The sequence below is a fragment of the Perca flavescens genome, chromosome 5 (assembly GCF_004354835.1).
Source record: "Perca flavescens isolate YP-PL-M2 chromosome 5, PFLA_1.0, whole genome shotgun sequence".
Taxonomy (NCBI): domain Eukaryota; kingdom Metazoa; phylum Chordata; class Actinopteri; order Perciformes; family Percidae; genus Perca; species Perca flavescens.
This window is the reverse complement of record NC_041335.1, coordinates 1361019-1375201: the sequence shown is the minus strand read 5'-3', so window position 1 is coordinate 1375201 and position 14183 is coordinate 1361019. Positions and strand designations below refer to the sequence as shown.

Here is a 14183-nt window from a genome sequence, read left to right as displayed (position 1 = left end):
TTAATTGTAAGCCCCCTGAGTGGTACACATGTTACCGGTTTCGTTTAACGCGCCTCCTGCCCCTTAAATGTGGTAACACCGTGCGCCGTAGGCGGGGCTAAAGTCTGGGCTTTGCTTGATGACTGTAGACGATAGGTGGCAGCAGAATGGTTAAATCCTGGTGACAGCATGGTTGACAAGATTTTAGAATAATATGCCCTCTGACCACAAAGTGTGGGGTCTATGTTATGAGCCGCAGCAATTAGCCAGGCAGTGGGCGTACTAGTGTCAACGGTCTGCTGTACAGAAAGAACCGACCGGAGAATAAAACCTTGACATTTCCTTTTTGTGTTTATAACACTGCGACTCTGCACACATGATGTGATTGGCCACACTGATGTTAATATTTGTGAGTCAGCAGGATCGCGGTGCCGCTGTGAAATGTAGTCTGCAAGTGAGTGCTCTTTAAATAGGCTGCGTATAGTCTGAATGTGTTCAAACAGCATTTCAGTAACTGTGTTTAAATGAACTACTTAGTTTGTTAAACCTGCTTTCTGAAACAGGGCCCTGGAAACAAACTCATTACAATGTTTAAAACTGTGTAATAACAAATGTTTTACTTTGCCATTTACTTTAACAATAGAGAAGAAACTCCTATCCAAAGTTAAGCATGTACTTTGTGTGACCTTTGTGTGATTTCAGTGTGAAACTGGACTTTCCAGATGTTTGTTTTTTGTACACAGTCAATTTCAGATGGACTTGAGAGTTGTGAAAAGAGGTACTTTTTGATGATCTGTTGATTTATTTGTACTAAAAGTAGTGAAATATTAACACAACAAAAAACTGTAATACTGTCGATCCCCTGATCTGAACCTGAACTACTTTGTGCTGTCACTACCCGATGTGAGTCGAGTGCAGATGTGAGTTGTGCATGCGTCACTTTGCGACAATGACGCGGCGACATCTAGGTTATTCTTTGTGAGAAAACTACTCCTATGTTTGTTTGTGATCCTCGTTTCTTTCCCCAGATAAAAAAAAAAAAAAAAAAAAAAACGTCATGTCAATGTACTTGCTACAGTGTATTTCTCCCCAGTAACAAGCTAATCTTGATGGTAATTGGGTCTTTTAATGATGGTGTCAACAACTCAAGATAACTTTCTGCTGTCTGAACTGTGATGTTAGTGATTAAAATCTCTATCATTGCTTACATGTTCACCCTTTATTGCTTTGGTTGAAGAGCTTACGAGATGATCTCGCCAGTGGAAGGTCACGATCAAATAGAATGTATCTCTGGCATCAATTCAGCTAAAACAAAAATGGACCTACATAACGAAGTTTGTTCACTGCTGGCTACAAGTTAGCAATCAAACACAACAAAGGCAGTCACTTGAATGGCATTTTGAGCTAACGTTAGCAATCAAACAATCATAGATTGCTAAAACGTTTTTGAAATGATTTCCATCTTCTGTTATTGTTTGTAATGAGAAAAGCTTATTTTACAGATTTCACAAATTTCAGTATGACACAGCCCACCTTCCTTGCAGCTGGATCCGACGGTAAACCGTTTAAATCGGAGCATGCGCAACACCTAACTGCCCCCACGGCATTATCACGGTGTTCCTGCGGCCAATCACGCTAAATGGAAACCGTCAAATCTGCACAGCATTGGCAGTGCTGCTGCTAACTGGCTAGCTCCGTTAATACTATCACAGAAATAGTGCACTATAAAGTGTGTTCGCCATTTTGTAGTGGTGTTCCAATTCTCCGCGGTTAATTTCATTCACTCCACTATAAAATACCCTACATTTTCCTCCTGTATACCACAATGCAACATGGCCGTGTTTTCCCGGCGGAGAAGAAGAAGCAGAAGCAGCCGGCAAAAACTGAAAAGGAAAAATGGAGCGGGCTTTGGTTTCTAAACAGTGGAAATGTAAAATGCAACATAATATACAACTTTCCTATTCTCCTGAGGGCTAGCTCTGTTTCAGGGATGTAATAGTATAAGTATTTTTGTTTCAGTTTGTTTTAATGATGCCTCCTTCACACACATAACCAGCACACTTCCTGACACTCACATGTTTTCAGTGAGTGTCTGAAATCTGGTTTGGTCATTCCCTATATAGTTCACCATTTAACAAGCATATAGGGAATAGTGAGTGAGTGAATGAGGGAACAGTTTCAAACACAGCTTATCACTACATGAGCTAGCAGATAATAAAATACCAATACTGTATAGCAAATCCTGTCCAATAAAAGACTGTGGAAGCAGAAATGAGTTAAAGGAGAATTCCGGCCAATTTTTACGTTAATCTTGATCGCTATAGCTATGCGAGTACTTTCGATAGAAAAAACCCCGACCCGAATCAGTGCAGGTAACACGGAGAAGCTGCAGCTACATATACAAGCGTCCCCTGAGCCTAAAACGGCAGTGCTCGGGGCAAGTTTTAGAGTGCCTTTGTGCCTCTTAACAGACACAATATGCAATTAATATGTCTGTGCCACAAGAACAGGGCCCTTACGTGTCAACAAGATGCGTTTTCAACTCAGACATTGTTTAAATTCACCTACCCTGGTCCCTGTCTCGATCCTGCCAGTAGCTAGCTTTCCCTGCTAGCTGATAGCCGTTAGCTGCCGTTTGGTGAGTGTATTCCGACAGGCTTCTGTGATAATCATCCCAAAAACAATCCACGGAGCGGTGGTGGTGTGGCTATGTCCTCCAGAGGACAGGTCATGTCATGTCTTGAAGTGTATTCCCCCCTAAAAAAAACAATAGTGCTGTAGTAGCTGTTAGCTGCTAGCTGCCCTCCGGTGAGTGTGTACAGCCAGATAGCTGTTAGCCGTTAGCTGCTAGCTGCCGTCCGGAGAGTGTATTCAGCCAGGCATCTGTGATAATCATCCCAATAAAAATCCACGGGCGCCCGGTGGTGTGGCTATGTCCCCAGTTACTGAAGGCTACCTTTAGCTTGTGCTTGGAGCAGCAAGTTCATCTGCCTGTTTCCCCTCTGTCTGTCAGTCTCGTTCTTTCCAACTCTTGAGGCTAGTTCTTCGTCTGTATACTCTGGTTCGAATAAATAAGGATGACCATCAAACGCAAAAGGCTCTTCCGTGTGTTGCATATCTGCTATATTCTTCATACTCCAAGCTTCTTCCGTTATAAACAACTCCGCTTTTCACTCTTCACACACACTACGCTCCAATCTGCAAATTACTGTTTACCTTTTTCTGCTACAACTGAATTGCCAGGAGACCGCGCGATGCAACAGCTAGGCTTCAGTAACGCTATTACTGTGCAAGCCACAGACATCGTTTATCCTGTTTCCATGTAGTTACATAGTCACTGATGTGGTCATAACCACTACAGTGCTCAATTACCTATTTTGAGGGGGAAATAATCTAAACCTGTCGCTGCAAAGGCATGATCTGTCCTATGCAGGATATCCACCAACCCACCGGGCGCTCCGTGGATTTTTATTGGGATGATTAGCACAGATGCCTGGCTGAATACACTCTCCGGACGGCAGCTAGCAGCTAACGGCTAACAGCTATCTGGCTGTACACACTCACTGGAGGGCAGCTAGCAGCTAACAGCTACTACCGCACTATTGTTTTTTTTAGGGGGGGAATACACTTCAAGACATGACATGACCTGTCCTCTGGAGGACATAGCCACACCACCACCGCTCCGTGGATTGTTTTTGGGATGATTATCACAGAAGCCTGTCGGAATACACTCACCAAACGGCAGCTAGCAGCTAACGGCTATCAGCTAGCAGGGCAAGCTAGCTACTGGCAGGATCGAGACAGGGACCAGGGTAGGTGAATTTAAACAATGTCTGAGTTGAAAACGCATCTTGTTGACACGTAAGGGCCCTGTTCTTGTGGCACAGACATATTAATTGCATTTTGTGTCTGTTAAGAGGCACAAAGGCACTCTAAAACTTGCCCCGAGCACTGCCGTTTTAGCTCAGGGGACGCTTGTAGTACGTACCTGCAGCTTCTCAGTGTTACCTGCACTGATTCGGGTCGGGGTTTTTTCTATCGAAAGTACTCGCGTAGCTATAGCGATCAAGATTAACGTAAAAATTGGCCGGAATTCTCCTTTAAGAGCGGATTCTGATGTTTTTGCAAGGCTTTGTCCAGACAGCAAATCTTCATTCACCTTTAGTCTTCATATTCTTAGAACAAGCAAGGCCCTGCCACTCATTTCTCCCCAACTCATCTCCTCAGGACTTCTACAGCTAGAAACTAGACCATCAGATTGGGTATGTTCCCTTGTATCATTGACAGAGCCTCTCTACTCTTCTGTCTTCCACTCTGTTTGACTTGCTCTATTCTCTACTCTGCTGAACTCATTGCACTTTGCACAGTTCCTAAATCCAGAACACAATCAAAGCAACGTACAGTATTGTTTTGAGGCATGATTTTGGGCGGTATATATGCCACCCTCCCCTTAAAAAATTAAAAATATGAAAGACAACCCAGTCCCCAAAAAAGGTCTAAATAACGGTTCAGGTCATGGACATGTAGGCTATACTGTATATCCTTCTTACCTGTAAATATGTATTCCTAACTATTTCAGACACCCCTATAGTGGATCATACCACCTTAAACTCGCAGCGCACGTCTTTTCTTTCTTACGTGAGATGTTTGAATATACAGAAAGTTTAACAATACAGGAGACAGATTAAAAATAATGATAATTAAAGAAGTTGCACCATAAATTGATGCAGAAAAGGCACAAATTGTTGCAGAAAAATTCACCAGAATGCAGGAAATGAAGTGTTGACGTCTGTGTTGTCTGGGGGAGGACCCCCACTTGCAATGTGTACCCCACCCCCCAATATGATGTAAATTTCCCTTTTGTATACTCAGTGCTTATGAACTCAGTGTAATATATATAAGTGTATGACGGGGAATATGTATAGTTAGAGAAAGAATATTGTTAGTTATACTTTTTTTATTTTTATTTCATGTGGTTGTTTTGTCTGAAAATGTCTCATCTGTTGTCATATCTGTTTTATGTTTTGTGTGGACCCCAGGAAGAACGGGGATCCTAATCAAATCAAATCCCTCTACTCTTCTTGTGACACATGTTGATGTGTTGGAGTTGTATTCTACTCTGCTCCTATCTGGCCCTTTGTTACAACTAAATAAAAAAAATGACAAAAGTGTCATTCCTGTTTCTTACATGTGAAGAATTGAGAACCACATGCACATTTACAGGTATTAGCACATGTGAAATTGTGTTCATATGCTGAAGTAACGTTTATGAATGTATCACATGTCAAATACAGTTTCACATTTAAATGACATGTGTTTTATGTTTGAACTGAGATATCTGAAATTTGAAATTCTATTGAATTCTATCATATTGTTCTACCATGTTCGATTTGTGCAAATCTATCTATCTATCTATCTATCTATCTATCTATCTATCTATCTATCTATCTATCTATCTGTGTTTTAGAGGTTTTAGATAATTTTATACAAACTTCTTTTGATAGCCTTAATCATGCTTAAATGTGTTTTTTATGACATGTATAGCCTCACACGTGTGCTGTCTCAAAAGAAGAGAAAGAAAACGCAGGTGGAGGCCGTTTCCACTGGGTTCCTAACTACAGCCAAACGTCTCTTCATCACTGACTGTAAGCAGCAGTATAGGCCTGTTCTTTTCACGCGGCTGCATTCCACTTTCCTTTCCAGTGAAGACGTATTGGGAGAGAGTGCCGAGGTGTCCCCTGCTCTGCGTGATGCTGCTGTGTGTTTCCAGTGAGGAGGTTTCTAACAGCAGAGGGCGTGTTGGTGTGCGGGTCCCGGCCTGCACCGCCCTGATTTAGGCTCACACACAATCAGCTGCTCTAAACCCCGCATGTTTGCGGTGATCTTTTTACCTTAGGTTGAACCAAAAAATGCGTTGTCACTGCCTTAGCCTACAACAAGGCGGTTTTCTGAGTTTCTGAGAAGTGCAGAAAAATGTGCAAATACAAGGTTTCCATCTGACAGCAACATATCGGTAGGCTACTAGTCCATGATATGTTTAAGTCATGTCTCAAGGCTTTAATAATTATGACTGTTAAATCGACTCCAATAGGCTATAAATCCATTTCCTGTTCGACCTTGTTCAATAATGAATGTCCAGGAATGTTTCCTTTATATGGTCCAATGTATGTCTAAAATGAAATAAAAAATACAAATTAAGTGTGTTTTCCTTTATGGAAAACACTCAGCTGACCATGTAAACAACAGTCCGCTCAGCACCAACAGCACCCTAACGAATCAGAGAGAAGATTAACAGAACAGAAAAGAGCAAAGCAAAGCTGGAAAACAAATGATATGCAGCAATAAGTGTGCCAGTGTGTGTGTGTGTGTGTGTGTGTGTGTGTGTGTGTGTGTGTGTGTGTGTGTGTGTGTGTGTGTGTGTGTTGTGTTCGGTTAGTGCTGGTCAGGGTCGCACCAGCCAATCAGCTGCTCATGCAGATGACGTGCTGCTGTCCTACGTCAGCCCCGCCGCTTGTCAGGATCAGAGCGCCACACATACCGGCAACACACACTATACACACACTCTCCCTCTCCGAGCCGGACAGCACAGCCCCTGGCCCGGCAAGCCCCGGCAGCGGAGGACACATCCAGGCTTCCAGGCGCCGCAGCCCGCCGTGACAGTGGACCTAACATCGCCTTACTTTGTGGACATGGGAGACATGGGGGACCCGCCGAAAAGTAAGACACTTGCTCGGCGTTGGGATGCGATCGTGGAACTTAAATTCCTCCCAAACTTGAGAGTTGATGTTGTAGACAGAACTGGCCTATTCAAGTATTTGGTGCCATAAAAGACTGAATTTTGAAGTATCAGTCAAGCTTTAAGTTAGCGGATGTTACAGACTTTTTAAATCAGACTATCGAAAAATAATAGCTCATATAGCCTATAATATTAGTTTAATAATATAAATCATAACAAAAAAAACAATCATGATAATAATAATAATAACAATAATAATAATAATAATAGTAACCTAATAGTAGCCTATTCAATGATTTGAAGGCCGTTTGGTAGATATTGCAGCGGACAGCGAAGTGTGTGTGTGTGTGTGTGATGAGTGTGTGTGTGATGCTGCTCTTGCAGAGAAGCGGCTGGTGTCTCTGTGCGTGGGCTGCGGGAACCAGATCCACGACCAGTACATCCTGCGGGTCTCCCCGGACCTGGAGTGGCACGCCGCCTGTCTCAAATGTGCCGAGTGCAGCCAGTACCTGGACGAGTCGTGCACGTGCTTCGTCAGGGACGGAAAGACGTACTGTAAACGGGACTACATCAGGTAGGACGGCCGGGCCGGCACGGGACGGGACGGGACTGGGGACCCTCTTCAGATACACTGAAAGAGCTGTAGCTGCGCGGCGATTTAAAAAAAATATATTATTATGGCTATTTTACAATATCAGATTGATAATATTATTCGGACTGATTTAAGTCATGTGGAGCCCTGAATTGGTTAATCTTAACTTTTTAACATCGTGATTATAATTATTTTTACTACTAAAACAATTAGTTATAGATGTCTTTTTCAGTGTCTTCGGTCATGACATCAGATGCATTTAAAAATATTTAAAAGCATCAGGCCTACATAACACATTTATGAATCCATGTGTCCGATGCAAAAACATAAACACACCAATCAGCTATTTTTTTTCGGATTCAGCCTTTAAACAACTCAATGATTTGGCGTTATCACAACATGTTCACAATTCTTTGACTACAACTTGAGCAGGCTTCACATGTTGACAAAATGTCTGTTAAAGTTGTACTAAAATAAGTCACACTGGATTAAAGTGTCAACCAGAAAAAGAAAAAAAAAGTTCACAATATATTATATAGGCCGATATCATAAACAGACTTGCATGTGCTACTACTGATAATGTTATACTACCAATAATAATAATAATAATAATAATAATAATAATAATAATAATAATAATAATAATAGCCTAATAGTAATAATAATGAATGGAAATATTGTTTTCCAATTAGGCTACTATAAAATACATGTTTGATATTTTATTAAACTCTTTTATTATTATGAATATTATTATTAATATTATTGTTATTACTACTTCTATTATTATTATTGTTGTTGTTATTATAGGCCAAATTATCGATCGTGTTATTTAGGTCACACTGTAGGCTATATATTTTAAAATTATAATTAGATTTGTGTAAGTGACTGAGCTGATCGGACCGTGTGTGTGCGTGTGTGTGTGTGTGTGTGTGTGTGTGTGTGTGTGTGTGTGTGTGTGTGTGTGTGTGTGTGTGTGTGTGTGTGCGCGCGCGCGCTTGTCCCGCAGGTTGTACGGGATCAAATGCGCGAAATGCAACATCGGCTTCAGCAAGAACGACTTCGTGATGCGGGCCCGCTCCAAGGTCTACCACATCGAGTGTTTCCGCTGCGTGGCCTGCAGCCGGCAGCTCATCCCGGGGGACGAGTTCGCTCTGCGGGAGGACGGGCTCTTCTGCCGGGCCGACCACGACGTGGTGGAGCGGGCCAGCCTGGGCGCTGGAGACCCGCTCAGCCCGCTGCACCCCGCCAGACCGCTGCAGATGGCAGGTAAAAGTCCCGAGGAGTGCATGCTGGGAGACCGGCCCCGGAGACTCTTACTGCTGGAAACCATGTTCTTTAACTTGCTCCTGGGCGTATCTGGCTTTGATTTTCTTCTTCTTTCCGAAGTTCCGAAGCCTTTCCCGTATTTGGATTTTGGGCAGGTCACCGTTAAAAACAAGACAAAAAAAGGACTTCCCGAGTTGACTCTCCGTAAGACAGCAGAGTGACATGCACTTCTTGTATTTCACATTGGCACTGTGTGCGCAGTCTGCTCCACACTCCCACTGTAATGGCAGAGTGATTTAGTGCCAGGTTTGATCTCTGTCTGAATGTAAATGTCATGCAGTCTACAGGGAAGCTGCTCCTGGTGCCCTTACTTACAAGTGGAGCTTCTCTGCTTTCATATTTGACTCTCTGAGGTTGGACTGCTTCTGCTTTGTCTCCTAAGGCTGTTTTGTCTTTTACATAGTCTTTTCTGCATACCTCTGTCCAGCCAGGCCATGCAGGCTCGGTAGATTAGATACAGCGGGCGCTGCTGTCAGAAATACACCAAGTTATCACTGCTGGAGGGGGGACTGTGCGTCCGGGATGCGTTGGGTCTAAACTAGACATGGTGTGCGGTGCTCTGCATGTCTGGAAAGGGTTGGAGGCTTAGTTTGCCGTATCGCCAGCTTGCCCTATAGTGGCTTTTAATGTAGGCTATGTGTTGACCTCGGATCAGATTAGTCAATCAGAGCTGCGCTGTTCTCCTCCTCAAATTTGCATTTAAAGGCAGTTTACCATAGCACTCATTTACGCAGAATAGACAAATGTAGCATGCTGAATTTTGCTTTTATTATGCAAAATATAGGCGACATAACATCAGCAACATTGCGTTTGTAAAGTAGACTACTTCTAAGCCAGAAAGGTTTCTATCAGGATGATGAATACGTTGTGCATCGTGTTGCAGGACCGTGTAGGCCTATGGCAAAATACTTCTGAGTCTTCTATCTTGTCCGTCCACACAATTTGTCGTTCTTATCTGGGACAGACAGATACATTAATGTTACCTTCCCTGGGTTGTTTCCCGTCCTTTCTTAACAGCAGAACCAATCTCGGCCCGGCAGCCCGCGCTTCGGCCTCACGTGCACAAACAGCCGGAGAAGACCACCCGGGTCCGGACGGTGCTGAACGAGAAGCAGCTGCACACGTTGCGGACTTGCTATAACGCCAACCCGAGGCCTGACGCCCTCATGAAGGAGCAGCTGGTGGAGATGACCGGCCTCAGCCCGCGGGTCATCCGGGTCTGGTTCCAGAACAAGCGGTGCAAGGACAAGAAGAGGAGCATCCTGATGAAGCAGCTGCAGCAGCAACAGCCCAACGACAAGACGGTAATAAGACGGGGCAGCCTTTCATAGTAACAGCATGCTGGATAGAAACGGATGTCTTGTATTCTTTGACCAAGACTGACCCTAAATGTTGCATCTCTGTCCGCTCTTACATTACTCATTAAGATGTCCAACCCCGGAGTAAATTTAAAGTAGCCTAAGCGCCGTAAATTGTATTCATAAAGCCCCAAATCACACACGTGTCCCGAGGTGTATGTTGTGGGATGTGCATGAACTGAGCCGTTGTAAGGGATGGAGTGTTATGGTCGAGACACACACACACACACACACACACACACACACACACACACACAACATGAATCCGTCTCTCTGTTTATGTATTTGTTTTCTTGATTATTGATTGACTGGTGGATTCATTTCAGATGCCCCCAACCCCCTCCCCCCATTAATCCCAACACGCGCGCGTGCGCGCGAACACACACACACACACACACACACACACACACACACACACACAAACACGCAGAGGGAAAGGTGTGTGTACTGACCGCTAGTCGTCCTTTTCCAGAACATCCAGGGAATGACTGGCACCCCGATGGTGGCGGCCAGTCCGGAGCGGCACGACGGCGGCCTCCAGGCCAACCCGGTGGAGGTGCAGAGCTACCAGCCGCCCTGGAAGGTCCTCAGCGACTTCGCCCTGCAGAGCGACATCGACCAGCCGGCCTTCCAACAACTGGTGCGTCCTTTTCCTTTCACTAAGCCACTAAAGCTCCGATGCTTGGAATGTAGGCTGTATTTAGTTTACACCTGGGACATTAAGATTATCATCATCATCATCTTCATCATCATCCAATGACCGGTTGGTGCAGATGTTTTTTTTTGTTATGTTGTTGTTTTCTAACATGCTTTTTTAAAAAGTACCCTCCACTGCTAAAGTCAGTCATCTCAACTAGTTTTCTGTTACATTCATATCCTGAGATATATATACTGGAGAAAGCCGGTTTATGATTTGGCCAGGACTCCCGTGACGGATGCTCCATGGTGTAGAAACACAAACACAAGGACCAATGATGGATTTAAAACTTTGAGATCTTTATTTTATTCGTAGCCTACTGGTTTTTATTTCCTTTGGAGTGACGCTGCAGGCTGTGTGTGTAGGTGCGTTTCTTCGCCACAGAAGTGGATTATCATCTTAATGACAAGAACTGGACGCGCGGTATCTGTTCTGAAAGCTGAGCTGTATTTGTTTAGACAAGTGAAAGCGTTATTCATGGATTGAGTAAACATTTTCATTTAGATATGGATACATAGGCCTATAAATAAGACGTTACCCCCCAAACACAATACTTCCCCTGAGCTCAGATGATTTCCTGGTCAGCACTTATGGTGTTTACTTGTTTTTTTAATCCCATTTATTATCCAGGCTTTTCTACAAAGGTTCCAGGTCTAAATATATGTTTTCCAAACCTTCCAGTCAGCCGCTGGTTTCCCCATTCATTTAGGGCCTATTATACAATTATTATCACTCAGACACGTTAATCCTAAAAACAATAATAACCCATTAGAGCGAACAGCAAGTCTGCTTTTCTTGTTTGAATTTAGATTACAGTGTATTGCCTATGAATAAGATAAATCATTTTCATTCGAACTCTGACACCGATAACATTCATGCACTGTGACGGATTACTAAACTCAAACAATGACAATGATTCAAGTCTTTTTGATTGCTTATTTATATTTTTATCACAGGCTTATATACAGTCGGCTATAGCCAGAGATATGAGCATGTTTTGGGCAATAATGTGAACAGTAAACTAAAAGGCTGTATCCATATTATCTCCGTAGCCTTTGATCTGATAGAAATAGAATTTGAAACTAGCCGACAATATAACGGCTATAAGTCCAGCTGAGATGATGAGACCATTAAACACACAACTGGTTGGATCCTTGCACACTACAATGGGAGAATACTTTACTCTCCTGATGATACTTACACACTTTTACTGAAGTAACATTTTCACTGCAGGGTTTTAGTATTTTTACAGTGTGGTATTAGTGTCTACTTTTACTAAAGTAAAGGATCTGATTATTTCTTCCACCACTGGTTACACTATCACATACAGTGTGGATTGTGGACTGTTGATGTGTCCACAGATATTTGGTCAAATGAGATAGGGTGTAAAATCTCTAATCTCGATTTACTTAAATACTGTCTTACTGTTATATGTATGAGACATAATTTATATTTTACGTGTATATATTGTGTTTGTGTGTCTGAGTATTTCTACAGTGTGAGGGTATTTTTTAACAGGAGGCAATTGTAACACACTCAATTTCTCCAATCAGAAACAAGCTAGAGTGATGACACTTACTCTGAACATGTTTAGTATGATTCTCTGAAAATGTAAAAAAGAAAAAAGAAAAAAGAAGGTTACAATTGCCCGCGGTTCCCCCTATTTTAACTAAAGTGTAGCATCTGAATACTTCTCCCCCCTCCGGTGTCCCGTAGGTCAGTTTTTCGGAGGGCGGTCCGGGATCGAACTCGACGGGCAGCGAGGTAGCGTCCATGTCGTCCCAGCTTCCAGACACGCCGAACAGCATGGTGTCCAGCCCCATCGAGGCCTGAGCCGCCGCCGCCGCCGCCGCCGCATCCTCCCCATCCATCCATCCCTCCGACCGACGGACCGCACCAAACAACCCCCCTGGTTGTATTATGACACTGTGAAGACAATCATGGGATTTTACCACAGCCACACATTCTAATGTCCATCCAGAGAGAGACACACGGACGGACGGATGCGTCATCATGGCCCGGTGCTGCACGTTCACCGCATGGTTACAGTTGCCAAAACGAGAGACATGAACCGGACTGCATCAATACACGGGACCTCTGAGAGAGAGAGAGACAGAGAGAGAGATAAATCTAAATCCTATACTTGCGAAATGCTGTGCGCTACTCTGAATAGAAAAAACATTGACTGGTGATTTTTTTTTATTCGATACGCACCTCATCACGTAGGCTTGATAGACCGCTGGAGGGGAACAGCACTGCGTTTTCTTCATTTTTAGGTAATTATTACACCATTTCCCTTCATGGCCCGAGTTCTAAAGCATTTGCAACAAGGTATACCTCTATTTTGCCACAAGCTTTCGTGGGACATTTGTGTGAATCATTGTCCGTCCGAGAATACTTTTTTTTTTCTCCCAAAGATGTGTATAATTAATCATAAGTTAAAAAAAAAAATACCGTTAGCTCTGGAAGAAAAATGTTTCGTTTGTTCCCGTGCAACAAAAAATTATTTATTATTTATTGTCGACAAATTTGCCACCTTTTGTGTAACTTTTCTTAACTGAAGTAAAAAGAGACAAAAACGATTGGAGTTTGGTCTGTGGGTTTTCTATCACAACTTAATGTTTCGTTTTTTTATTTTTTTCAAATAGCCAATAATTTACAAAATTGGACAAATAGGAAAGTTTGACCATCCTTTTCCTCTGTGTGAATACAAAGTCAAACACACGCGAGGCGGAAGATCAGATCTATTAAATGGCCTGATGGATGTGCTGTGGTTAATTGGGTGTCATGTTGGTGCAGATGCTGTCTCGGTTTACACTGGCCTGCCTGCTGCTTCAGAACTAACCCCACTGCACAACATCTCGGCCTTAACAAAGCTTCTGACTCCAAGAATCTAATTTTTCTTGAAACAAAGTGATCTGAAATCTGACAATGAAATTAGATTTAAACTCATGCATTCCTTTCAGGAAATGTTAAGAAACCAAATGTCATTATGTTGATTTAAGTGCCGTCATCTGTCTCCATGTCCACAGAACAGAGATATATTTTATCATCACTGAATTTGTTTAATGTTTATATATATATATATATATATATATATATATATATATATATATATATATATATATATATATATACAGTACAGGCCAAAAGTTTGGACACACCTTCTCATTCAATGCGTTTCCTTTTTATCTTCATGACTATTTACATTGTAGATTCTCACTGAAGGCATCAAAACTATGAATGAACACATATGGAATTATGTACTTAATAAAAAAGTGTGAAATAACTGAAAACATGTCTTATATTTTAGATTCCTCAAAGTAGTCACCCTTTGCTTTTTTATTAATAAGGGATAAAATTCCACTAATGAACCCTGACAAAGCACACCTGTGAAGGTAAAACCATTCCAGGTGACTACCTCATGAAGCTCATTGAGAGAACACCAAGGGTTTGCAGAGTTATCAAAAAAAGCAAAGGGTGGCTACTTTGAAG

General features: G+C 42.6%; 1 protein-coding gene across 1 annotated transcript; it reads left to right on the top strand.

Annotated features, from left to right (window-relative positions):
• The first annotated feature begins 5515 nt into the window (after window positions 1-5515).
• On the top strand, window positions 5516-13205 carry isl1a (ISL LIM homeobox 1a). Its single transcript, XM_028577637.1, has 7 exons — window positions 5516-5624; window positions 6457-6696; window positions 7100-7289; window positions 8314-8573; window positions 9651-9937; window positions 10464-10631; window positions 12405-13205. Exons 1-7 carry the CDS (start codon window positions 5516-5518, stop codon window positions 12519-12521), a joined length of 1371 nt encoding a protein of 456 aa, XP_028433438.1. The 3' UTR covers window positions 12522-13205.
• The last annotated feature ends 978 nt before the right edge of the window (window positions 13206-14183 follow it).